General features: G+C 43.9%; 2 protein-coding genes across 3 annotated transcripts in view; one reads left to right on the forward strand and one right to left on the reverse strand.

Moving 5' to 3' along the window:
• LOC103170284 (uncharacterized protein KIAA1958-like) overlaps positions 1-17,650 on the reverse strand; it is a 38,010-nt gene extending 20,360 nt beyond the window's left edge. Inside the window, exon 1 of the mRNA XM_007667583.3 lies at positions 17,391-17,650. The gene's annotated coding sequence lies outside the window, so the exon portion shown is untranslated. The remainder of the gene's footprint in view (positions 1-17,390) is intronic.
• The window catches only part of PTBP1 (polypyrimidine tract binding protein 1), a 31,811-nt gene continuing 21,874 nt past the window's right edge, over positions 17,240-27,176 (forward strand). For both annotated transcript variants that reach the window (XM_007667581.4, XM_007667582.4), the window contains exons 1-2: positions 17,240-17,341; positions 20,492-20,522. In XM_007667581.4, the coding sequence (XP_007665771.1) occupies positions 17,334-17,341; positions 20,492-20,522 (39 nt within the window). In that variant the 5' untranslated portion in view covers positions 17,240-17,333. The remainder of the gene's footprint in view (positions 17,342-20,491; positions 20,523-27,176) is intronic.

Consider the following 27,176-nt stretch of genomic DNA (forward strand, 5'->3'; position numbering starts at 1 on the left):
CCCATGCTTCGCACACAGTGGGCCCTCAATAAATACCACTGATGATGATGATGATGATGGTGGTGGTGTGTGTTAAGCGCTTACTATGTGCTAAGCACTGTTCTCAGCACTGGGGTAGATACAAGGAAATCAGGTTGTCCCACGTGGGGCTCACAGTTTTCACCCCCATTTTACAGATGAGGGAACTGAGGCACAGAGAAGTTAAGTGACTTGCCCAAAGTCACACAGCTGCTAAGTGGCGGAGCTGGGATTAGAACCCATGACCTGTGACTCTCAAGACCGTGCTCTTTCCACTAAGCCATGCTGCTAGCCCTTGAACCCCCTGCAAAGTCGCAAAATGATAATGGGAGAGGGTAATAAGATCTAATCCACAGAAGGAGGCAAAAAGGCATATTACACTTCATTTCTGAAGAGATTTACTGCCCAGTGGAAGTGACTGAACTGCTTTAACCTCGAAAACAAAACTGCGTCCTGATAATGTGCTTCCCAACCCAGTTCTGTGGAGGAAAGAGGAAAGAGGAAAGGAAAACAGTGTTTATTTCTTGGCCCTCAGAGAAGGACTTGCAAAGGCGGTTGTTTGTCTAAATAAATGTTCATTCTTGAGTGTGGAATGCAAACTATGCTGCAGGGCTGGAAACAAGTTATTTTATGAAGTGAAGGCCAGTGTAAGGGACAGGCAGAAGGGATGAGGGAGGAGAGTACCATTCTTTTTTATCAGCTCAGGGAGTTGCTTGTGCATTTTTGACATTTTCTGTGACATTTCTGTAAATCCTGTAGATTTTACTACAACGGAAAGAAAAAATGCCCCCCTCCCAGGACATGAATAGCACTAGGTTAGGAAATAGTATATAGACCCCGTGGGTGAGCAATGACTGCTGGCGTACAACAACCTGGTTTAGAATTGGCTTTGGACATCTTCCTCAACGTTCAGCAGTCTAAGAGGAAGGAAGAACATCCCCATTTCACAGATGATGAAACTACGGCACAGAGGAATGAAGTGACTTGAGCAAGATCACACAGCAGTTAAGAAGAAGAGCCAAGATTAGAACCCAGGTCCTCTGACTCCCAGGCCCAGGCTCTTTCCACTAGGTTAGGTGCTTTCCCTGCAACCTGGGTTCTAATCCCGGCTCCATCACTTGCTGCTGTGTGAGCTCTTTTTTTTTTTCATGGTATTTGTTAAGCGCTTACTATACGTCACATATTGTTCTGAGCACTGGGGTAGATATCAGTTAATCAGGTCAGACACAGTCCCCATCCCACATGGGGTTCGCAGTCTAAATAGGAGAGAGAGCAGGTATTGAATCCCCATTTGGCAGTTGAGGAAACTGAGGCACAGAGAAGTTAATTAAGTGACTTGCCCAAGGTCACACAGCAGGTTCTTGGTAGAGCCGGGATTAGAAACCAGGTCCTTTGGCTCCCAAGCCTGTGCTTTATCCACTAGGCCACACAGCAGCTTGCTTAACCTTGGATGAGTCCCAACTCCTCCATGCCTCAGTGAAAATTCTCCCTCCCAATAGCACTTACAGATCCTCGGGCACAAAATTCAGCTCAGTAAAGTAGTTTCTGGAGTTTGTGAAGTCTCTGGGGTCAGAAACACAACAGATTCAATTTGGGTTGAGATTCTAGATTTAGAAAATGTCTACTGTTCAAACCCCCAGGGTAATTTTGAAAAGTTGGAAGGAAAATCACTACATAAAAATCGATTGCCAGCAATTGGACCTAACCCCTCCTTTCAACCAGTGCCCTGTGGCTGGTTCTTATAAAAAATATTCTTTGAATCCCACTCGGCAAGTTATAGAACATGACTCTGCCAAAGGTAGTTCATGTTCCCTCCAAAGCGTACGGAGGGTTTGATTCTGAAATGAATGCTTATTTCAGAAAAGATTCGGGGATGGGCTCGGTGTGGCTGAAGATGAAGAAAAGAGACTCTGCCATCAAGGACAAAATGCTGGTCTTGTTGTGGAGCTGCAGTTTGTACGTCAGTTTGAAGTAGCCATTCATTTAAAAAAGGAAAGAAACAGATGTCTCCTCTGATTCCACTGCCGCTGAGGAGAAGAAATTGGAAAATGAATCGAGAAGGAAAAATGTCAAGGAGGAAGGAAGCAGCAGAGAGCCAAATCTTCTCCAAACTGAGGTGCTGCACTACTAAAATCATTTTAGGTTATATGTTGCTGGAAATATCCAGGCTGAGGGAGGAAGAAAAACGGTGATGGTTTGAAGGATAAAAAGAAGTTCATTTTCTTTGATGCTGGTTTCTAGGTCAAGAGCCCTATCTGGACACAGAAATCTGTAATGTATTCAGGTGCTAAACTCTCCCCTTAGCCATTGTTGGATTGGAGACTGCTTTCTGCCGGTGGTTAAGCAAGACAACAGCCGTTGGATTTGTATGTTTATTCAGTGAAAGAGCTATTCACTACCACATAAAACAGAAATGCCATTGGTGGGTCAGACCCTTGGTCCATCCAGCCCAAGACTTTGGTTCCAAAATTGGCACCAAAACACTTGAAACCACTTTTAAGTTTCTCCCTTCTTGAGCACCCAATCCTCATGGTTATGGATGAACCACCTAACACCCTTAACCTTCCATTCCCTTGGCAACTTATTATGGACTCTGAATTTAACCTAACCTCTCTTGATCCTGCTGACATTTTCAGCATTCAAGCTGTTTGCAATATTCTAAATGCCCAAAGAGAGAAACCTAATAAAAGTGAACAAAGCCATCTACCCTTGTACTTTGAATGCTTAAAAGAGGAAAGGATAATCATTCGATGTGGGTTTTGGGTTTTTTTGAGTGTTCTTTTCCCTTTTAAGGAAAATTACAGAAAGACCAATACAATTGCAATACTTGTGACTCATTCCTGCCTTCAACATCCTCTGGCCTTACCAGGGAAACCTTTTTCTAATGCTTACCTGGTTTGGGTGGTCTCATACAAGGTCTCTCTTTCCCTGCCAAAGGACGGGTAGTTGAAGAAGATCCAACTGGAAACTAGCTGTGTTGGACTGACTTTGCTTGCGACTGGCTCTCCCATTTTGTTTTATTTGAGTATTTGTTCAGCACTTCCTAGGTGCCAAACACTGTAGTAGATACAAGATAATCCAGTCAAACACAGTTAACCCTCTGTCCCACGTGGGGCACCCCCTCTGAGCAGGGGGGAGAACAGATATTGAATCCGCATTTTACAGATGAAGGCAGGAAACTACGGTTCAGAGAAGTGAAGTGACTTGCCCGAGGTCTCACAGCAGACAAGTGGCCGAGCCAGGATTAGAATCCAGGTCCTATAGCTTCCAGGTCTGTGCTCTCTACACTTGGTCACACTGCTTCTGATTGCTCACAGGGGTGTTATCACAAAAGAAATGTTTCCTTCGCACACCAGCTCTGCCATTAGGAGGGAGTCCGCTTAAAACTTTCCAGTTTGTAAAATGGGATGTTTGAGACACTTGCTATAATAATGAATTTGAGCAGCAGGCTATTGAGTGGTAGCAGAGTATTAAACACTGCATACATCACAGACAAAAACATCGCCTCTGCCTGATGGTCTTAAAATTGAATTAAGGCAAACGGAAAAGTAAACACAGGAACACCAGGGGAAGACACACGAATCCCATTTGTAAAAGGTAATTGGCAGCTGGTTGTATTCTCTTCCTTTCTTCTTTTCGATCCTATCTCCAGCCCCTTTATTCTAAGAAGGCCACCTTCCAGGGAGTTGTCAATTAGAGAAGCGGGGAATCGGGGAATCATAAACTTAAGAAGCCTCCAGACCATCCAACTCACTCCCAGCCTCCTAGGTCTACCCCCACACCATTTCTGAATGGCAAGAGGCTGTCGTATTCTTACTAATCTTGGGGGAAGATTTCATAACGGTTCTAGAGGGCCACACCAGAGTTTTATCTCCTTATTCCAGGCAGCTCGTCCTTATTATCTACCCTGAGGCTTTGTACAAGGTTAAACTCAGGGGGCGGGAAGGAGGGTGGAAAGGCTGAATAGAGGCCAAATATCACTGAGCAATATAACTTGAAGCAGGGGGGAGTGTGTATACGTAGGGGACAGGGGCACAACAGACAGGAAGTCAGTGGAACAATCAGAATGGCATAGTGAAGAGAGCACAGGCCTGGGACTCAGAAGGTCATGGGTTCTAATACCGGTGCTGCCACTTTTCTGCTGTGTGACCTTAGGCAAGACACTTCACTTCTCTGTGTCTCGGTTACCTCATCTGCAAAATGGGGATTGAGACTATGACCCCCACGTGGGACAGGGACTGTGTCCAACCCAATTTGCTTGTACTTAGTACAGTGCCTGGCACAGAGTAAGCACTTAATAAATACCACAATTCTTAATCAGAAGCCATGCCCCTAGATAGGAGTGAGAGCCCATTGTTGGGCAGGGATTGTCTCTATCTGTGGCCGAATTGTACATTCCAAGTGCTTAGTGCTCTGCACACAGTAAGTGCTCAACAAATATAATTGAATGAATAATGGGGCAGAGAGCAGAGGGCTGGAGAGAGAGGCAGGGAGTGTCAGGAGAGGATAAAAGAAGCGATGAAGATGATTCATCGGTGTCTTCCATGTGAAGGCCTCAAACTGCTCCACGGTTTTTCAGGAATTCTTAGTTTTTCAGTTTTTCAGGCAAAATTCAGTGTGTGAAAATAGAGAAAGAAAAGTAAGTCCTGGGACCACACAGCGAGCACGGATGGCCGAGCCAGGAACACAACCCGCCTCTGCTGACACCCAGTCCCATGCTGTAACCACATTCCCTAATTATAATGGGAACTTTCATTCTATTTGAGTCAATGGAAAGTCCTCAGGAGTATCTCTGCTTCTAGGCATGAATAAATCATCCAAGCGCATGAATTATTCAGTGATAATCCACCCAGCACGTGGCATATTCAGACTGAAAAGAGCCAGTATGCCTAACCTAACCCTGCTGTTTAGTTCCTTAATCGCTTTTAAAATTGTGATGACAGGCCAGGACGATTGAATTCTACAGAGACTAGATGCCACAGGGAGAGACCGTATATGAAGAACCAAATGGATGGCTGAAGGGATAAAATCAACTTTCTATCCATTGGAAGAAAGTCCTTGCAAATGCTGAAGTTCCTGCAAGTAGCACCAAATCACCCAAACGGAAAGTATGGCAAAGCCAGTTTCAAGTATTTTGCTGGAGAGAAAGTAGCCTGGAAAAAGTCAGGGCTGTACGTTAGGGACCGGCTGGACTGGCCTATCAGAATATGGAAAATAACCAGCAGGCCCAGGTTCTTACTCGGCATCAAGCCCTAGCAATGCCAATCTGATTCTCATTTCGGCTCTCAGCTCCCAGGCAGGCAGAAAAGGTCTCTCCTCCAGGGCATGCTTTGCTTGGGACCGAAATTTTGAAGGGCAAATAGAAATTCAGAACATCTGGTAGTTTTTTGGGTAAAACAAGAGCGGATTCACACTCACATGGAAGTTTGGTTGGATTTTCTAGGGTTCCCTAGTGGCAATAGGGGACCCTGAGAGAGAAAACAAGAAAATACTGCAAAGTGCTCAAGGTGAAGTACTCTGGGTTGTGGGGGGTCATGGGGGTGTGTGTGCTTTTTGAGGCAAAATAAATTGATTTGACAGATTCCTTCTGAAACTTGGCTAGGTACATCTTCTCTCTAGGGAATCTAGGTGTCTGCACAGTTTTTAGTGTTGAATAAGGTGGATAAAAGAGAGGCAGGGAGAGTATGGCGTTGTGAGATCCTTGTTCCAAACTCCCAGGCAAAGTGAAGTAATTGTTTCTAATCCAGTGTTTGGTTTAGGTCCTGGAGATAGCCAGGACTCTGGGATGCCTCTTGGAAGGGCACAGTCTGATTAGAGGCTGAAGGAAAACAACAACAACAGTGCAAATGGAACCCATGCAAGAAAAAGAAATGAATCCAAAGGTTGATGTGTGAAGCGTATGGACATAAAGGAAACTCAGTGAAGCTGGTGATCTGACCTACAGTCGTTTAACTTCTGGACTGACTGACAGAAGGAAGACTCCAGGTTCCCTAAGGAAACTGGTGCTCTCTGAGGACAGGAACGCTAAAGTCTCCAGGTTTGGGTTTTTCTTGCTTGGTCATATCTGCACATTGTAAAGGTAAAGATGGGGCCACACAAAAGTAAGCTGTAACTCACATACATTTGGCTTCAACATTTTTGAGTAGTGGATAAAGAAAAAGAATACCTAGAGATGATATTTTATTAGTGTGGCTCGGTGGAAAGAGCCTGGGCTTGGGAGTCAGAGGTCATGGGTTCGAAACACAGCTCTGCCACTTGTCTGCTGTGTGACCGTGGGCAAGTCACTTAACTTCTCTGGGCCTCAGTTCCCTCCTCTGTAAAATGGGGATTAAGACCGTGGGACAAGCTGATTACCCTATATCTCCCCCAGCGCTTAGAACAGTGCTCTGCACATAGTAAGCACTTAAGAAATACCAACATTATTATTATTATTATTTAGTATTTATTTCTGTTCTTTCTCCTCTCTTCATTTCCTCCTCCTCCTCGTCCTCTTTCCCTCCCTCACCTCCTCAGTCACATACCTATTTATCCTGCATTCCAGCACCTCTCCCCCGCCTCCCCACAAAGGATACTGCTCTTCATTAAACCAAACTGACAACCTTGGAAGAGTTTGAGCAGACAACATATCAACCTCTCCCCCGCCCCACAGAGACTTGGTTGCTAGATGGAAGAACAAAATTCTCCAGCACAGGAAATGAGTCAGCAGAGAAGAGTAATAAGGGCAGGAAAGTTCTGAAATAATAGACAGGGGTAATGCTCCTCAAGCCAATTTACAAGCCACCAGCCCCCAATATCTGACTTTTCAGCATTTAACTACATTCTAGAAATTTCCTTTCTATTTTTACACGCATTTCCCAACCCTGGGCCCAGTCACCATTGTTTCTTTACTATCTTGAAGTTGTGTATTTCCCAAAGCACTTTCACATCAATTATGTGAAATCATTTTATGTGCATAATATCCCTGGCAAGTAGAGAGGGGTGGATATTATTAATCTCTTTTTTTCAGAAGAGACTCAAAATGGTTATGTGAGTCGGCTGAGGTCACACAGCAGGCCGGGGGCAAAGTTGGGACTAAAACCCAGATCTCTTGCCTCGTGATCCTGTTTGACCACATGGCCCAGAGGGTAAAAAATACTAAAAAGGAAGCTCCTAAATGGCATGGATGCTTGCTAACCTTGTTTTTTACCTCATGAAAGGTGGCTTGGTAATGAGTGGCAATTCAACAAAGGTGAGGAAGACGGCAGGAAACTTAAGATTAAAACTCACAATTAACTATGACAGTGCTTCCATGCAGTAAACTGGGAAATCACGGGAGTTCCCACAATTGGCAACAGCTAGCTGGCTAGGGGTTTTAACCGTAGTTCCCCCACCCCTTTAGTCTGTCATTCGATCCATCAGTGGTATTTACTGAGTGCTTACTGTGTGCAGAACACTGTACTAGAGACATGTTCCCTGTCCTCAAGAGGCTTACAGTCTGGTGGGGGGGAGACAAACGTTAAAATAAATTACAGCCAAGGGGAATGGCAGAGTATAAGGATATGAACGTAAGTGCTATGAAGCTGGGGGTGGGGCGAGAAACAAAGCGCCTAAGAGGTGCAGATCCAAGTGCAGAGACAGCAGAGAAGGGAGGGCGAATGGGGTGGGGAAATGAGGGGTTAATCAAGGAAGGCCTCTTGGAGGAGATGTCATTCTTAGGAAGGTTCTGCAGGTGGGGAGAAGTGAACTGAGGGAGGTAATGGGAAGGGAATCTTAGGCCACAGAGGATGAGGGCAAGGGGTCGGCGACAAGACAGATGAGCTCAAAGTACAGTGAGCAGGACTCTGAAGACTGTTTGGAGACCCCCCAGGTGGGCCAGCAGGGTGACGGCTGGGGCAAAAGGCAGAAGAGGTCAAAATGTTCTCTGTCTCTCAGGCAGCTGTTCAGACATTGGTGTTTCTGGGGCAGTTTCAGAAGCAGGGAGCAGGAACACAGGTACAGGCCTACCTTAATGTTTGTTTTGTCTCCACGACTTCTGATCTGCCCATGTTTGTACAAAGCTGCTTCAAGTAGAAATCAATTCAAAATGACATTTTCAAAGGAAAATTTCTCCCCGCAAGACTCACTTGCCTCATGGGACTTTATTCACTCTGGGTTTGGTATCATACTAGGTACTGAGTAGCAAACTAGAAGGACCCACTAAAAACAGTGTGCTTTTTAGAGAATTCACTGGAATCTTTTCAAATTTCACACACTCGGTATCCTAGTTGAGCTTTGTTTTAATCCATCATTCCCTAGCTTAGGAATTTAGAAGAAAAAAATGTCCAAGAATAGCAAATGCAGCATATTTGTAGGGCTGAGAAGGCTTTTGCTTTCTTTAGTTATCTTTTTTGCTCTCTCCTGGCTTCCCATTGAATAAGAATTTCCAAAAATGTGAGGCGAGCACAGATGAGCCTGCATTACAAACCATGAGTTGAGACTACTGTTGTGATGAAAAGAGTCACGTTGATTGCAATTTAATTCCTAGAGGAAAACAATATTACAATCTTTATAAGCAGAAATAAAATTAGAAAATACATTTGCAAGAACTGGATCCTGTTATTTTAAGGACAAACAATATTACTTTGCCGCTGTTGTGCACAATACCCGGAAACAACATTTGAAATACCAAAACCCAAGAACACTATCTCGGAGATAATAGGAATTTTTCTTTTTTATTTAGACTTATTTTATCTTGAGTAGAGAGTGAAGCTGCCAAGCAAACAAGGATATGGAGGATGCTAATCAAGAGAAAAATTCAAAGGCTTCTATTAGCCTAATTATAATGAATCCTCAATATGCTGACACATGTGAAAAGCAGTGAGTTTGAAAAACATTAATTATTTTGTAAAGGACTTAGAGCTGCAAAGGGAAGTTTGAATATGTTGAAATGTAGGGACACAGAAAGGGTTGAAGAAGGGGGAAAAAAAAAGAAAAAAGAACCATCTGTGTTGCAGGAAGGTCCTTGAGCTGGGCCAGCAGTCAGACCCAGGAGACCCAGGGGGCCGGGCGGAGTGTTATGACCCAGGCAGACAGAGTTCCCTGCTGAATTGTGAGAAAGAAGCTGAATCATTGCTCAATTTGGGCCAGTTTGGGTATCTGGAGATGGAATATGAGATGATTCCTTCCTTGCAGAGACATTTCTGAGAAATTGATTTTCTGTCAGATGCTTCTACTCTCTGAGTCTAAGAGATGAGTTTCTATGTCTAGTTACTGTATGCTATCTGGAACAGAACTAACACAACATTTAATGGGTGTCTTCTGCCACAGAACCTGACAGGCTAAAAAGAGTAAAAGAAAGCAAACCTTTGAAGAACTTTTGTTAATTCACTGAGCCACAGATCTCTCTGTGCATCCAGAATGAATAAATTAATAGTCTACTCCCCAGGGACTATGTATTTTACACTGAGGCCCTTTTTTAAATCAAACAGTGGTATTTACTGCGTGTTTACTGTGTACTGAGCATTGCACTAAGCACTTGGGAGAGAGTACAGCTCAAAAGAGTTGGTAGACAAATTCCCTGTCCACAAGGAGCTTACCAATCTTACAGAGGGAGACAGACGTTAAAATAAACTACAGATAAGGAAAAGAGCAGAGTTCACTCCGCTGCCCAGATTATCTTTCTACAGAAACGTTCAGGGCATGTCACCCCTCTCCTCAAAAATCTCCAGTGGTTACCTATCAACCTCCATATCAAACAAAAACTCCTCACTATTGGCTACAAAGCTCTCCATCACCTTGCCCCTTCTTACCTCACCTCCCTTCTCTCCTTCTACACACTCCACTCCTCCGGTACTAACATTCTCACTGGGCCTCGATCTCACCTGTCTCACCGCCGACCCCTGGCCCACGTCCTACCTCTGGCCTGGAACGCCCTCCCTCCTCAAATCTGCCAAACAATCGCCCCCTCCTTCAAAGCCCTACTGAAGGCACCTCCCCCAAGAGGCCTTCCCAGACTAAGCCCCCTTTTCCTCAGACCCCCCTCCCTTCTGCATCACCTCGACTTGCTCCCTTTGCTCTTCCCCCCACAGCACGTATGTATATATGTTTATATCTATAATTCTATTTATTTATACTGATGCCTGTTTACTTGTTTTGATGTCTGTCTCTCCCTTCTAGACTGTAAGTCCATTGTGGGCAGGGCTTGTCTCTCTTTATTGCTGTATTGTACTTTCCAAGCACTTAGTACAGTGCTTTGCACATAGTAAGCGCTTCATAAATATGCTTGAATGGAATGAATTAATGAATGGACGTAAGTGCTGTAGGGCTAGAGGTGGGAAGACTATCAAACTGCTTGAGGGGCATGGATCCAACTGCATAGATGATGCAGAGGGTGAGGAAATGGGGGGTTAGTCAGGGGAGACCTCTTGGAAGAGATAGGATTTTAGTAGGGGTTTTATTTTTTACCAGACCCTCTAAAAGTTGTAACCTTGATAACAGAGATGTCGAAAGTAATATAGGCAACATCTGGTTCTACCTGAAAATGAAAACATTGCTATGAAAGATTAATAGAAAACCTGAGGAGGCTTGAGAGAACTGAAAGCTTTTTTGTTTTCCTTCATTATTCTATTTGCCTTACAAATCACAACCCGGCTGCATGGAAATGGGATAAGGGAAAAGGACACTTTCTTTCCTGTTTTTGTCTATGATGTATGGGGGTTGCCAAAAGTTAGGAAGCGGTGGTCCTGTAAACAGATGCTATTTGTCTATTTATTATTTATTTGCTCTTTGTCGGATATGGAGGGTGAGGTGACTGTCAAGTGCTTAAAGGGTACAGATCCAAGATTCTCTCCCTTTTGTTTCATCTGTGCATTTGGATCTGTACCCTCAGTCCTACAGCACTTGTGCCCATATCTATAATTTATTTTAACATCTGTCTCCCCTTCTAGACTATAAGCTCCTTGTGGCCAGGAAACGTGTCTACCAACTCTGTTGTATTGTGCTCTTCCAAGTGCTTAGAACAGTGTTCTGCACACAGTAAGTTCTCAATAAATACCATTGGTTGTTGATTGATTGGCATGAGAATGAAATGATTTGTCTTGCATCATCAGACAAAATTGTGCCCATTGTCAGTAAGCACAGGTATAGACATCCTAGAGAGTTAGCTGGGGCTCAGTTCCTAGGCTGCAGATATGAAGCTAAATCAATCGATGGTATTTATTGAGTACTTATTGTGTATTGTGTAATGAGCAATAATAATAATTACTATGGTACTTAATAATAATAATGTTGGTATTTGTTAAGTGCTTACTATGTGCCGAGCACTGTTCTAAGCGCTGGGGTAGACATAGGGGAATCAGGTTGTCCCACGTGGGGCTCACAGTCTTAATTCCCATTTTACAGATGAGGGAACTGAGGCACAGAGAAGTTAAGTGACTTGCCCACAGTCACACAGCCGACAAGTGGCAGAGCTGGGATTCGAACTCATGAGCCCTGACTCCAAAGCCCGTGCTCTTTCCACTGAGCCACGCTGCTTCTTACTATGTGCCAGGCACTGTTCTAAGTGCTGAGGTAGGTACAAGTTAATCAGGTTGGATACAGTCCCTGTCCCACATGGGGCTCACTCTTAATCCTTATTTTCCAGATGAGGTAACTGAGGCACAGAGAAGTGAAGTGACTTGACCAAGGTCACACAGTAGACAAGTGGCAGAGCCGGAATCAGAACCCAGATCCTTCTAACTCCCAGACCGTGCTCTATCCACTGAGCCACACTGCTTCACTGTACTAAATGCTTGGGAGAGTACAATTCAAGGGTCAGTAGACACAATCCATACCCACTAGGTCTCAATACCTGTTAATAGATAACAATGCAATGGAGATTTGGGGAATTCTCTCTGCTAAAGATATTTTGGTATTCTTCAATTTATTCATTCAATCATATTTATTGAGCACTAACTGTGTGCAGAGTACTGTACTAAGTGCTTGGGAAAGTACAATACAACAATAAACAGTGACATTCCCTGCCCACAGAGAGCTTACGGTCATGAGAAGCAGCATGGCCTAGTGGCAAGTGCATGGGTTTGGGAGTCAGAGGTCGTGGGTTCTAATCCAGGCTCTGCCAATTGTCTGCTCTGTGACCTTGGGCAAGCACTTAACTTCTCTGTGCCTCAGTTACCTCATCTGTACAATGGAGATTAACCCTGTGAGCCCCATTTGGGACAGGGATTGTGTCTGACCTGATTACCTTGTATCTACCCAGTGTTTAGCACATAATAAGCACTTAATACCCGAAGAATTAGGAGGATCAATCAATTGATGGTATTTCCTGAGCACTTACTTTGTGCAGAACGCTTGGGAAAGAACAGTATGACAGAGTTGGTAGGTCTCATCTCTGTCCTCAATGAATTTACAATTTGGCAGGGGAGATGTTCATTAAAATAAATTACAGTTAGGGGATGGCAGAGCATAAGGATATGTCCATAAATGCTGTGGGGTTGTGGGTGGGATGAAAATTAAGTGCTTAAGGGGTACAGACTCAAGTGCAAAGGTAATGCAGAAAGGAGGATGAAATGAGGGCTCAGTCAGGGAAGGCCTCTTGGAGGAGATGTGATTTTAGTAGGCCTTTGAAGATGGGATATCGAGAGAATCTTCCTGAAAGACAAATTCTCAATAACAGGAATGTTTCTAAGTAAGGGCAAAGAAGTAGGAAGGAGTGGTAAAGAAAACAGAAGAGACACGAGGATTTTATTTTTTCACAGCAATTTGACATATGACAAAAGTGACCAATGACTCCAGTAACATTAACCAACATTGTTTCTAGAAGAGAATTAGACAACTTTATATCTACTCTACTAGCCCTGGACTCTGATAACTGGCTTTGACTCTCCTGGATTATGAATTTCCTGCAGGCCTAATGTCTGGAGAGAAATCATTCTTTAACTTCTCGGATTAAAGTTCTATTCTTGGGGAGCCTGCATTTCCTAGAGAGGAGGAGGGTGGATGGAGGGGAAGAGCAGGTTTGAGTAAAAAATCAGGGAGGGGAAAAAGAGGAGGAAGGGGAGAGAAGAAAGAGAGGGTGGAAGGGGAGAGAGGAAAGAGAAGGTGAAAGGGGAAAGAGGAATGGAGGAGTCAGAGGAAACTACAGGACTGACACTTTAGAAACTTGTATTTTCCAAGAAAGGGGGGAGAAGGGGAAAATAAAAAGAAGGGATTTGGGCCCTTCAGATTGATCCCCAAATCAGGATTTGAAGTGATTTGCTACTATAGTCCTTATTTCAGAATGAAAAGTATGTAGCTGATTCACACTTACTCTATTTTAATTAGTTACAGTCCTCCAAGGACAATTCTTATTTTGCTGGGGAAACTAAGTGTTAATCCAAGTGATTAACACTAGCCCAACAAACAAAAGTGGTTTATCTGGTAATTTGGGCCTTTTGCTCCCCTTAGTTACATAGACAAGGCTGTAAAACAGAGATTTAAAAATCTGTACATATTGACTTCATTTAATTTTCAATTCACTTCATTTTAGTTGTCTGAATTCAAAATAACCATCCCCTTCATTTAGCTAAATCACACAGATTTCCTCCAAAACCAAAGTGATAATAATAATGATGGCATTGGTTAAGCACTTACTATGTGCAAAGCACTGTTCTAAGCACTGGGGAGGATACAAGGTGCTCAGGTTGTCCCACATGGGGCTCACAGTCTTAATGCCCATTTTACAGATGAGGTAACTGAGGCACAGAGAAGTTAAGTGATTTGCCCAAAGTCACACAGCAGACAAGCGACTGAGCCAGCATTTGAACCCCTGACCTCTGACTCTCCAGCCAGTGCTCTTTCCACTGAGCCACGCTGCTTCTCTAAGTAGAAAAGCTAGCTACACTAGTCAACCTCCCCATATATTTTTATTTTATTCTGGGGAGGAAGTGGAGAATTATGCCATCATAAATGATTTAAACGTGGACAGGGATGTCCAAGGCTGCAGTTGGGGCAGGAGACACCATCCAGGAACTTCCAGCATCATTTTTCCACCCAAAAGATGTTAGAGAGCACCCCAGGATAGAAAGCACATTGCGTAGTTGAAAGATCATGGATCTGAGTATCAGGGAGCCTGGATTCTAGTCCTAGCTCAGCCAATAGCCTGCCGAGTGACCTTAGGCAAGTCACAATCTCTTTGGGCCTTAATCTCATCATTGCTAGAGTGATAATAATAATGCCTGGCTCACAGAAAAGTTATGAGGACAAATTAAATAATAATACAAAACCTTGGGGAAATTGATAGGGGCTAAATGAATTTGAGGTATTATTCTTTTGTCAAAATTGGCAGATGAATTGCACTCCCAAGGCTCTACAGGTAAATAAATCATGAGGTGCCCTCTCACTCTGGCTATGAGTAGCTTGTAATGAGAGAGGATTGTGTGGCTCTAAATCTGTGGGTCTGTACTACCAATCTGACATGATCTTTACCTACTTTCTCTCCAAGTGTCACCAGACCCTCTCTCTCCATTTTGGTTTTTGTGTGTGTTGGTGTATGTATGTGTGCTTCACCATCTCTGTGTGAGCCTCGTTCCTAGACAGAAATGGGATTAAATGACTTGGTTTTAAAATGAAGTATTTCAATTGTGCCATGCCCAGAGTATTACCCTTGAAGAATTCAGTAACACCAGGTTGAAGTCATCGATTTTTATTTCGAAGGAGAACAAACACATACACATTTTATGCAAAATAACAGACATAGTATCATTTTCACCTTTGGCCCAGGAGTCCTGTCACTTGATTTAACAGGACCAATCTCTGAAGATGTCTACACTTACCTTGGAAAGTTAAAGATTCCTTTCCTTCTCTTTGGGCTGCCATCCTTCTATTATAAATTCTTTAACGGCAATAGTAACTTTTGCACATGATTATAGGGTTTAAATATTCACAAATTTTGCATTCGCTTTGCAACTCATAGGAGTGTTTTGGTTTTTGAACACAAAACAAATTCTCTCTTAAACCTGTTGGGTTATTTATATGCAATAAAACAAAATGCTAAACCTTCCTGGCTCAAAAAATTGAAACCAGTGAAACCACCCAAACCCACCCCACCCCGCACCCACAATGAGTTATTGGAGTTATTATTGAAATGTCCACTGCAAATCCATGTTGTGCCATAAGTTTCTTTCTATCATCTGTAGCCTGGCTTTGAAAACCAAAGTAGTTATTATGTTGGCAAACTTTCTCCATCTGCCAGCTGAAATAATTGCAAGGCCAGTTATAATGATAAGAACAAAAGGAATCTGTGCTCCTCCCCAAGTTACCGTTTGGGAAGACATTTTAAATGAGATGAGGGGATGGAAATAGGATGTTCTTTTATATTTCACATGAAATTTATCTCTGTTCTTACTTCTTAGATTCTGAATCATCTGGGAGACCTGGGATGTCTCTGATCCTATCAACTAACACGTACCCCAGCACTTAACACCATGTATGTGTCTTTGCCAACACCGGTTGATGACTCATTTGGTTCCATTCCCGGTTTTGGTGATCATTTACTACCTTAATGCCCCCTGGAATGGGCTGTCACTGGTTAGAAAATGGGCAAGGTAGGGAGTGGAGAAGGCTGGATCAGGCTTATCTTCTTCTGCCCTTCCCTGCTGAAGGCTTGGGGCAGAGGGGTGGGGAGTGTAATAAATGAAGTGCTAGGGGTGTGATCAACAGGGGTGGGGGAATATGACCTAGATCCATATTACTACAGCTTTATCCCACCTCTAATTCCCTTGAGGTTCTAAAATGGGATCTCCTTCCCCACTAACCCCCCCACCCCCACCCCCCACCGCCAATTTACTGAACAATTCCTGTGGGCAGCCCACTGCTCTAGGTGCTTGGGAAACATGCAGAAAAAGTCAATGATTCTGAGCCCTGTCCTTAAATAAAGAGTTTAATAGGGAAGATAGGCAGATATAATTGGTCCACCATACAGTAGTTAAGCCCACGAGAGTAAATATAACTAAACACAGATGGATAAATAGACTGATATAAAAATAAAAAGTGAACAGTTAAGAGATGAGGTGGTGGATAGGTGGTTGAATGGACTGGCCCGTTCTCCCAGTGTTTGACTTCCTGAACTCCTTCCTTGGGCCCTTCTCAAAGGACATATTTGCCTCGGGATGGAAAGAGGTGTGTCTGGAAGACCTAAGGCAACTCCCTGGTGAGCCAGACTTTTTCACTTTGGAGACTTTTCCCCTGGTCCCAACCCTACGCAGGAACAAAGAAGGTCCTTGACACACGAGGGGTCGTATTCATTCTTTCATTCATTCATTCATTCATTCATTGAATCGTATTTATTGAGCGCTTACTGTGTGCAGAGCATTTTACTAAGCGCTTGGAAAGTACAATTCAGCAATAAAGAGCAATAAATACTGCCCAAACGGGGCTTACAGTCTAGAAGGGAGAAGACAGGCATCAAAACAAGTAAACAGGCATCAATATAAATAAATAAAATGATAGATATGTACACATTAAAACAAGTATACAGGCATCAGTAGAAATAAATAGAATTATACATATATACATAAGTGCTGGGGGGGGGGGCGAACAAGGGGAGTGAGTTGTGGTGATGAAGACGGGAGGCGGAGCTGAGGAAGAGGAAAAGGGGGGCTTAGTCTGGGAAGGCCTCTTGGAGGAGGCGAGCCTTCAGTAGGGCTTCGAAGGGGGGCGGAAGAGTTATCTTTTAAGTTGAAAAATTAAGGGTGGGCAAGGAAGGAGGGGAGAATTTGACTCGACCTCGAGGAAAAAGATTATACGGAGAGATGCAGACCGTCTTCCTGGATCTCAGCTCGGGTCTATTTCTACCCACACCTGAAGGGGCCACCTCTTCTCCCGCCTAAAACGACGAGGCCCCGACTCTACCCGTACGCAAAATGGCGACGGCGACGAGGACCACGCTTCCCGGCCCGCCACGTACACCCACTCCCAAGATGGCCGCCCTCCCGCCCGCCCGCCGCCCCCCACAAAACCACACTCAAGATGGCCGCCCGGAGATTTACGGAAGATCATGTGGTAATCTTCCTCTCCTCCTCCCCCATCTCCATAAACTACCTCCACCCTGGAAATTGATCGACAGCCATTTTACTCATTAAAACCTCCGTTTAGCTCTTGGCCCTGCCTCCGGGCAGTTCCCTGAACCAATCGCGGTTTCCGGCGGACAGCGCCGGCATCAGCCCAACCCCCTCCCCTTGGTTGGAGCCAATGGCCAGAGCGAGCGGGGGATGTGGTCTGGTGTCTCCGCCATTTTGTGAGTCTATAACACGGAGCCGTTGAGTCGGTTCCTGCTATTCTGGTGCCTCCACTCCGTTCCCTGCGGGTCTCTTCTGTGTGCAATGGACGGGTGAGTTTGCCCTCCCCTCCCCCCCGTCCTCCCGCTTCTTCCCCGTTACCTTGGCTTTGCCGGGAGCGCCCGGCCACGATTTCGTGACTTTGTCCGCCTCGGCCCGCGGTCAGGTGGGCGTGAAAATGGGGGCCGGCCTCAGCCTCCCTCAGTTGTCACACACCCGGTCCCGCGCAGCTCAGACCTCCTTCTCTCCCGCCGTCGACTGTGCCCTTCTCCAACGGTCGCTTTTACACACGGCCCGCAAGGGGAGACCGGCGCGAGCCGGATTTCGAGGCTGAAGCAACCGGCTCGCGGCGCCCCCCCTTCGGAATCTTTGCGGTTTCTTGCCCCCCTCCGCCCCCCGGTGGCCCCTTACTGTGGCGTCCCCTAGAGGTTCCGAATTCTCGCGCTCTTCTAAGTTGTCCCCCCGTAGCCACTTCATTCCATCGCCCCCCGCGCGCCGCACACGCCTCGCGCCTCACGTCTCGCCCCGTGTAGTTTTACCTACTCCCCAGTTTCTCACGGGCCGCTTCTTAGCGCCTCTTTACCCCTCTCCCCGGGCCTTGGTCTTTCACCCCCAACTTGCTCCCCCCCCGCCTTCTTCCCCGAACCCTGCCCTGCTTTGCCGCTCCTCCACTCGCGCCTTTTTCCCTCCCCCCCCCTCCCCCCCACCCCCCCCGCTTTCCTCCGGCGCCGAGTGGGGCGGAGGGTAGTTCGCAGTTTGGGGATCCGCCCTGCCCGGAAGGGTGCGGGGGCCCCCGCTCCGCCTACTCCCCCCCCCCCCCCCCCCCCCGGGCCTCGTGCCCGCGAATCTCGGGAGTTTCCAGTCGCGATCGGGGCTAGTTGTTCGAGGCGAAGAACCGCGCCCAAGGAGGGGCGGGAGGGGAAATAAAGTAGCGTGGTCCGGTGGCTTGGGTCGAGTTGATTCAGCCTCGGGGTCGTCTCTAACCAGTCGTAGAAGGAGCTGGCCCTCCATTGCGATCAAAAGGCTCCTAAATAATACCACTGAGTCTCCCTGGTCCTCCTCACCTCTCCCACCCCGGCGGGGTCCCTTGGCGGTCCAAGTGGCAAGGGGATTTGCCCTGCCCATGTGGGCGCCGGTGACTTTCAAAGTCGCTCCCTGCAGGCCTCGATGGGAAGGCGCCTCTGTGGGCGAGTTGTGATCGAAAACGCCCAGTTTGCCGGAGGAAGTGTCTGGACCAAGATTTGTCGTTTGAAGCAATGTGGACTACTTTAGGAAAAGGTCCCAGGGGGCTTCTAAGCCCTCGTGTGTTCAAAGCCCAGCCCCCCCCCCCCCCCCCGCCATTGTATGTGGATAGGTATGGCGTGGGCAGCGGTGTTCACCGAAATTGGGTAGGCGTTGCATAATATGGGTTCCTTGCAGAAGACCTTCCCTTATGTGCCAAATTCTCCCGAGTTTAAATTTCATTGCCTGGGTTACACAGTGTTCACCCAAATTCCCCTGGGTGCGTTCCTGTTTAAAAGGTGGAGCGCTGTCGAGGGAGGGGCCGCCCCTTCCAGCCAGTCCTCGGATCATTTGTGTGTTGAGCTGTTCGAGTTAAAACTTGATACCGGCCGAGCCGAGGAAGTGCCGTTTTTTGATCATTGTTTTGAAGAGCTTATCTTTGCGTTGCAAGCTCCTAAAGTTCTAAATAAGTTTAAGTGTGTGTGTGTCGTGACTTCAAAATCGGTGCGTTCTCTGGGAGTTGAAAATACTAGAAGTTGCTATTTATCTTGAAAAGGAGTAAAAAATTTGATCTCGATACCCTAAATTTCATTATGCTCCATCTTCTAGAAGGGTACAATAATGGGCTTTATTAACTGGGCTTTTGAAGAAATTGAAGTGAAGATCTCAAGTGAATAAATGAAGTACATGGAAATTGTCCTACATGTTAATTCATGAACTCTTTCCAAAAACCTTTATTTCTCTCTGTGCAAAAGTTTTTATTTAACGCATATTTTATTTTTGCTGTATTTCTCACTGCAAACTGTTGGACAAAGTGGATTTAAGTTATTTACGTAACTTGTAGAGTTCTGAAAGCTTCCCCATTCATTCAATAGTACTTATTGAGCGCTTTCTATGTGCAGAGCACTGTACTGAGCGCTTGGAATGCACAATTCGGCAACAGATACAGACAATCCCTGCCCAATAACGGGCTTCCCCGTAAATACTATCTAGGTTTTGTATTAGGTGTGGATTTCAAATTTAGTGGGAAGCAGGTCAGGCATTTTCTGATAAAAGATAAGATTTTGATACGATTAGTGGAATTGTCATTTTGTACATGGGGAGAAAATTTCCACTTTTAGATTCCATTTAATTGTAGGTTAATAGGACACGCAGCCCCTCGCCCCCCCCCCCCCCCCAAATGGGCAACAGGGAGGGGGATGGAAGAATTAGGGTCCTAGTTTAAAACACCTTTTTGCTTGAAAAATTTAAAAAAAGTTCCTTATAAAGGCTACTTCATGTAAAATATTTACCCTATGAGGCCCTCCCGAAGCTCGGGTTGTGTAAAATTGGTAGGGGATCTCTTTGGGGAAGCTGGGCGATGGGGGGAAACTTCAGAGTTCCGTCATTTTCTGTTGCTCCTTATGAAGGTGTTTTTTTTTCTATGATTGTGTAAAAGGTTAGAGGGAGGGACTTGAGGTTTTTATTAGAGTGAAAAATGGAGACACCTATATTGGGTTTAAGTTAATAGTTTCATCATAAAAGGTGGTATGTTCAAGAGCAAATTGGATATTGTTGCCGATAGATTTAGTCAGCATCAGTGGAGCCGGTAATTCAGGGTGAGACAGAACTTGTGTTTTATCAATGGACGGGTACCAATGGAATTTAATGCAAAAACATTTTTAAATGAACTTTTTTAAAAAAGCCAGAATGGAGAAAGATGCTGTTTCAGCAAACATTGAGGCTCCAGCTGGACATTGCTGGGGTATGTTGGCATGGTTAGATACCTCAGAAGAAGAGGTAATTCTGCTTATTTTTTTGAGGCCAGCTGTTTGGGTGAAGATCTGGTCTTTATTGATTCCCTGCCCTTGAGTCTAGAGGGGGATAAACTCTTCTTTATTCACTTTCAGAAACAACTGCACTTTGGACTAGCTTTTTTTCTTACTGCTGTTGATTGTGGTAAACCTATCTAACTTTTATCCTTTTCTTTCTTTTTCCTACAGCATTGTCCCAGATATAACAGTTGGTACAAAGGTAGGCACTTCTCACTTTTCTCTCCTTATTACACTCGCTCAGCCTCTGGTCTACTTTAGCATTAGCCTTGATTTTTATGGATTTGAATTATCTCCATTGTTACAAGGGGAGTCTTGTTTTCACTCGTTAAACCATTTTTCTCCTTCCCTCCCCCCACCCCCTCCCATTCTGTAATTTGAATACCTGGAAGTAGGATTTTCAAGGCCAGAAGCTCTCCTATCTTCCACCCACCCCCAAAGAAAGAAATTAGACACTTGAGCCTTATTTTTCCAAAAAAAAAAGGAATTCAATATTTAGTTCACATTTAGCATTTGTTACCTAATTGTCCTAGAGAAATGTAAACTTCTTTACTTATACTCACAATAAATGTGACCTTTAGCCTGCTAGTTCCTGGATTTGAAAGCCCCAACCTAACCCTGGGATCTCCTTTATCAGTAGTGCAGAGAGCATGTGCATTTTTTCACTACTGCTTTGAAATTTTTTTAAAGATAAAAGATGGAAGGAAAATGGGCAACAAAGTCAAGGAGCTATTTTTGTGTGGAAAATCAGAAGTCAGAAAGGTTCAACCAGAAAGGTTCTGGAAATAAGCATATGTATTCTAATGAACGCAATCTAAAACTGCTACAAAGCCATATTTGGAGAGCAGTGCTATAGATAAGGAAAACAGAATCCTTTAGCTCTACTTGAAGATTGAATCATACTTGGAGAAAGCTTAATGCATCGAAACTTTTTTTGTGTTAAGCAAATCTTTCGACCTGCCCTTCAGTAATTTTCTTGATTAAAGCAAAATTACCTGGCACTTGTAGAAGTTATTTTAATTTGGGAAGTAGGGAAATTGAAATATATGTTGGTGAAATGACATCCCAAGGTTAAGAATGATGAGCCTAGGATTTCCAGTTTCAGTCCACTGCTAAACAATCCATTTCTGCAGGACTGGTCATTGCAAATAGTTACAAGTGTCTTGAAAGTAATTATTAAATGGGAAACTTATTGGTACCATCTAACCTGTGGGTCCATTCACTAATTTCCAACTTTTAACCTAGAATTCAGGTAACTAGGGAGAGAAGTTTCCCATCTGTAGGTCTTCAAAGTTTGCAAAGGCTTACATTCCACTAGAATGTAAAACTCCTGGGAAGGGGAGAGGGGGAGCAGGGATTGGGTCGTCCTTTGTATTTAGTCTCCTTTTGCAGTTAGTACTCTGCACACAGATGTACAAATGTCCTTGATTCATTCTTGATTAATTACTGAATATTGTTTCTTTGAGATATGATTTGATGATAATGGTTTCTAAGCACTTTCTAAGCTGTTTTCTAAATGCTGGAGTAGATACAAGCTAATCAGGTTGGACACAGTCCATGTCTCACATGGGACTCACAGTATTAATCCCCATTTTACAGATGAGGGAACTGAAGCACAGAATTTGTGACTTTCCCAAGGTAGCACAGACAAGTGGCGGAGATGGGATTAGACCCCAAGTCCTGACTCCCAGGCCTCTGCTCTATCCACTCGGCCATGCTCCTTTTCTGAAGGGTTTCTTCTAAAAGATGTAAAACAATTTATCTCCAGTCTTAGAAGAGCAAAGTTCTAGGCTTTTATTTATTTTTCCAAAACATCTTGGTGTCAGCTAGCTACTCAAAGGTAGCATGCCGCTTTTGTCTTACGGAAGAAAATAGTACCTCAAACCCCAATCAGGCTTTTCCTGAATTCTCCTTTATGTTAACTCATCAGTGGTGTTGAAATCATTCCCGGGTACCTCGGGCTAATATATCTTTGACTTACTGGTGGGAATATTTGATAAGCAATCTTAAGACCCAAAATAGAAGGTAGTTTTGCTCTTCGACTCTTGGCTGTCTCAGATTGCTGGTCAGTCTCACAGAATGCATCTTGTGTTCACGGAAACTCCCTCAAGTTACAAGATCTGCCCAATAGTTATGAGAAGCCCTAGTTGCAGATTTTTAAAAATTTTATACTGTCCTAAGAATCCTGGAAGTTTACAGGTTCTGCCACAACTGCTCATCGCTGGACTTTTTTCTCTTAAATAGCGATGTCACCCAGTCCACCTCTTAGATGTGGAGAGAAACAACTATTGTAAAACTAGTACTGGAGTTACTTTGGACAAAAGTACAGGACCTGTTAAGTTCTTTGCTATCAGCTCTAGAAAGTTCTACCCTTAATTCTTTCAGAATGTTTGATATGCAGAAGAAATCCTTAAGACATTGAAGGATTTAATAGGAATCACCTAGTGGGGATGAATATTGTTAGTCTTGTACTATAAATAGTGGCTGTCTCAATGCTCAGATGCTCTTCTGGATAGTAAGCATCGGGTAAAGGACAGAGCAGCAAACTTCTTAGCAGAAAGTTCTCAACCAGGGTAGTTATTCAGGATATGAAAATTGAGCTGTAGACTTTACTGTGCTTAATTGTAAGGCTATCTCATCAATTCTTTTTAAACCCCAAGTTTTAACATAGTGTAGCTGCCTACCTTGATCATTTTTTCATTTCTGCACCTAATGATTTTGTGTGCAGTGAGGAAATTTCAAGTGCTGTTCAACTTGAAAGGTAACTTTTCTGTATATGAGCAGACATTTCCAGCATAATTTGACAAACTTAATTTTAGATCACCAAGTTGTGGGAATTTTTGTCAGCTAATTTGGAGGCTTCAATTTTAGTTACATGGTGGTGTGGTATGATTTGTCTCTTGGTGGTTTTGACTTGATTCAGTTGTACAGAAGAAAAGGAATGACCTGTGCTATTAAGAGGCAAAAATGGCAGTAGTAGTCAGAGCTTGCTGTAATGTGCACATTGCTAATTTAGCAAATAAAGCTTAATTACTGTCCCAATTCACTTAGACAAAAATCCACCCTTGCCCTCGTTTTAGGAATATAATTGTTTGCATGTACATTCTTGTTCTCCTTTTTACATTCCATATTTGGTTCATCATGTCTAGTTAGACATGTCTAGTTGAATTTGCATCCATATCCTTGTAATGAATGTAATGTGCTTTCATTTTGCTATTAATAGAACTCGGGAGTTTAAGATGCTAATTGCACTGTATTTAGTAGAAACCTTAACACCTACCTTGGTTTCATTTTATTTACTTTCAATGCATATATGTAGGCATTAAGCACATCTTTGAATTCCCTGTGGTTTGGGGAGGTGGAATGTTAGTCAAATTACATGGCCGCCCATTCATTTTTTTGGTATACTTTTTCTGGAGTATGAACTTTTTATATTTTTGCACTCATCACTGATTGTTTATGAATAGGCAAAAGCAAAACTTGTTGATGAATAGTGTGAGATGATTCTGGGAGTTTTACACCACAGTTGGAGTTTGATACATTTTATAAAAGATATATAGTGCTGTAAATTGTCATAATCTCAGAAAATAACTTTTTACAAAAACCCCAGGTATTTTATTTGGGAGTGATGTAGCCTGCTTGCATAGAAGTGGTTTTGTGGCTGAGCCAGGATTTTTTCCATGGGAACAGTAATTATGGTTTCAGGCCTTTAGCCAAGAATGTGGTGAGGAAATTCCAGTCCCCTCCTATGGCTTTAGTTCAAAGGCTGTAACAAGTTGTCTTTTTTAGGCTTGCCGTTTCAGGCATGATCACACATGTATGCCACATGTTTAATGCAGGTAAATGCATGAAATACTGTTCCACTCCTAGTCTCTTTCTAATTAAAGTACCAGTAGTAAGCTGTTTGAAATGAAGATGGGTGTTCAATATTTTGGAATTAACATGCATAACATTTTATGTGGGAACACTTCTTAATATGCAGTAGGTGTCTGACGGGCAAACTTGGTAACTTCCAATTTTATCAGGCTACATATCTCCTACACTCAGCTGCTTTTCCAGTGGTTAAAATAAGATGTCCTTTTGTTGGCTGTCTGCACTACAGACTATCTTGGGAGTTTGGATCATTGCTTCCCTTCTAGCTTTCAGCATGAAAACTAATTTACACCAACTTTTCACCCAAGATGTATTTTTCAGTAAAGTAGACTTTCCACCTTTAACCTAATGCAGAGTCGGTAGAGAGGGAAGCAGCAGCGTGGCTTAGTGGAAAGAGCATGGGCTTGGGAGTTAGAGGTCATTGGTTCTAATCCAGGCTCTACTGCTTGTCAGCTGTGTGATCTTGGGCAAGTCACTTAACTTCTGTGCCTCAGTTACCTCATCTGTAAAATAGGGATGAAGGCTGTGAGCCGTATGTGGGACTACCTGATTACCTTGTATCTACCTTAGAACAGTGCTTGGCACATAGCGCTTAACAAATACCAACATTATTAGAGGGAAGTGGAAGCATGTATTAGCAGGCTGACAGTCATTTTTTGGTATCCCAAATTAATTTTGCATGTGGTGATCGAAAAGAAAGCTGCACTGTTCCCAAGAGGAGTAGGCATGTTTAGATTACCGAGATTAGACCATTACATCTGCCCTATACTGTTTAAAATTGGGAGGGGGCATGGACCGCACAGTAAATCCTCATCTTGGCTCTGAGTTTAGGGAGTGTAGAGCTGGGCATAGTGGGAAGGTCCTTGTTGCTTCTTTTGAGCCAAGGAATTTGGGGCTGTTTGATTGCCACACCTTTTATTCACTCAAAGGGCAGGTTTGTTGTACAAGATGTCTCCATAGTAGCCAAGATTAGCTTTTATGAGTACGATGTCGGGCATGCAAGACTGGTTGCAAATCTCCAAGGTGCTCTTGCTTTTATCTTTCTTTCTAGCACTGAAGCATTTGAGGAAGACTGATGAATTACTCTACAGGAACTTTAGCTTTCGGCCTAGATTGGCACCAGCGTGAAGTGCTGCTGAAGCAGTCCATTAAATTTCCCTTGAGGGAAGGGAGTGCCCTTTCTTCCTCAAGTGAACTGGCAGACTTTGAAGCCATTATTGCTCTTTTCTGCGTTCCTTCCCCATTCTTTTCAGCATTTTCTCTGCTCTCAGTTCTAATCGATTGAGGAAAATTAAACTGTTAACCTGAGGGCAGAACCAGAAACTGCATGGGCCCATCTCTTCTCAGAGATCACATTATCTTAGCCATGTACCAGCCCAGATCAACACTTTGGTCGTTTTTGAGTCTTAGTGAATAACTGTAAAAAAAGGAAGTTTAGCCACATGCAGGCAGCTGTTTTGCTGCTTTTCCCTGATGTCAAGGAAGTGAGGGACTGGAGTGGGGAATTCCGAGTTTCATAAGGAATCTTTTTTCCTGCCTATTGGTAACTGATTAGCGCAGGAATTAAAAGGACTTTCCCTGAACTTTGCAATCAGGCGTTTTCAAGCCATACCCTTTAAGGACAGAAAATTCAAAAACTTCATTTATGTTTTAGTTGGTTGAAATTAGAGCTGGAGGTTGCAGCATTGGAAGCAGTGGGGATTAGGAGCAGCAGGCGGAGCGGGGATTAAGTGCTAGCAATACATTAGAAAGATATCTCAACTGGGGAGATGAAGGTGACAAACAAGTGAAAGGCTTGGTTTAATTAAAAGTGGTCATACAGTCTAGACCACTAATAAATTTATTAATGTTGGTATTTATTAATGTTGGTATTTATTAAGCACTTAATATGTGCAGAGCACTGTTCTAAGCGCTGGGGTGGATACAGGGTAATTGGGTTGTCCCATGTGGGGCTCACAGTCTTAATCCCCCATTTTCCAGATGAGGTAACTGAGGCACAGGGAAGTTAAGTGACTTGCCCAAAGTCACACAGCTGAGCTGGGATTAGAACCCATGACCTCTGAGTCCCAAGCCTGTGCTCTTTCCACAGAGCCACACTGCTTCTATAATGACTCCTTGAAATTTGTGTGGCAACAACCATCTTATTGCTTCAGTAAAAATCAGGTGGGTTATAATAAAGCATGCAACTTTGCTCCTTGAGGAAATGTCTTACCTGGGGCATTGATCGTGGCCTAGTGGATAGAGTGGGCCTGGGAGTCAGAAGGACCTAGGTTCTAATCCAGGTTCCGCCACTTGTCTGCTGTGTGATCATGGGCAGGTCACTTCACTTATCTGGGCCTCAGTTACCTCAACTGTAAAATGGGGATTTAGACTGGAAACCCCATGTGGGACAGGGACTGTATCCAAACCAATTTGCCTGTCTCCACCCTGACACTTCATAGAGTGCCTGGCAAATAGTAAGCGCTTAACAGGGAAGCAGTGTGGCTCAGTGGAAATAGCACGGGCGTGGGAGTCAGAGGTCATGGGTTCGAATCCCAGATCTGCCACTTGTGAGCTGTGTGACTGTGGGCAAGTCACTTCTCTGTGCCTCAGTTACCTCATCTGTAAAATGGGGGTTAAGACTGAGCCTCACGTGGGACAACCTGATTACCCCGTATCTACCCCAGTGCTTAGAACAGTGCTCTGCACATAGTAAGCGCTTAACAAATACCAACATTATTATTATTATTCACAAATACCACAATTAATAATACAATCACTGAACATCAGCACTTCTAGTGCTGAGATTCTTGACGTGCTACTGAGGCTCACCACTTGGCTGAGAAGGAACACGCTTGTCCAGAAGAATGAGATGGCTCTTAGTGCACAGATATTGGAAAGTGACCCATGTTTCTGATTTTTTTTGAAAAGTTCCATATAAATGAACTGATCCTGAATTTCATAGATTTCTTCTGGAGGTAGTTGATCTTTTGCTTCTATTGGT

This window comes from Ornithorhynchus anatinus, chromosome X1, assembly GCF_004115215.2.
Source record: "Ornithorhynchus anatinus isolate Pmale09 chromosome X1, mOrnAna1.pri.v4, whole genome shotgun sequence".
Classification (NCBI taxonomy): Eukaryota; Metazoa; Chordata; class Mammalia; order Monotremata; family Ornithorhynchidae; genus Ornithorhynchus; species Ornithorhynchus anatinus.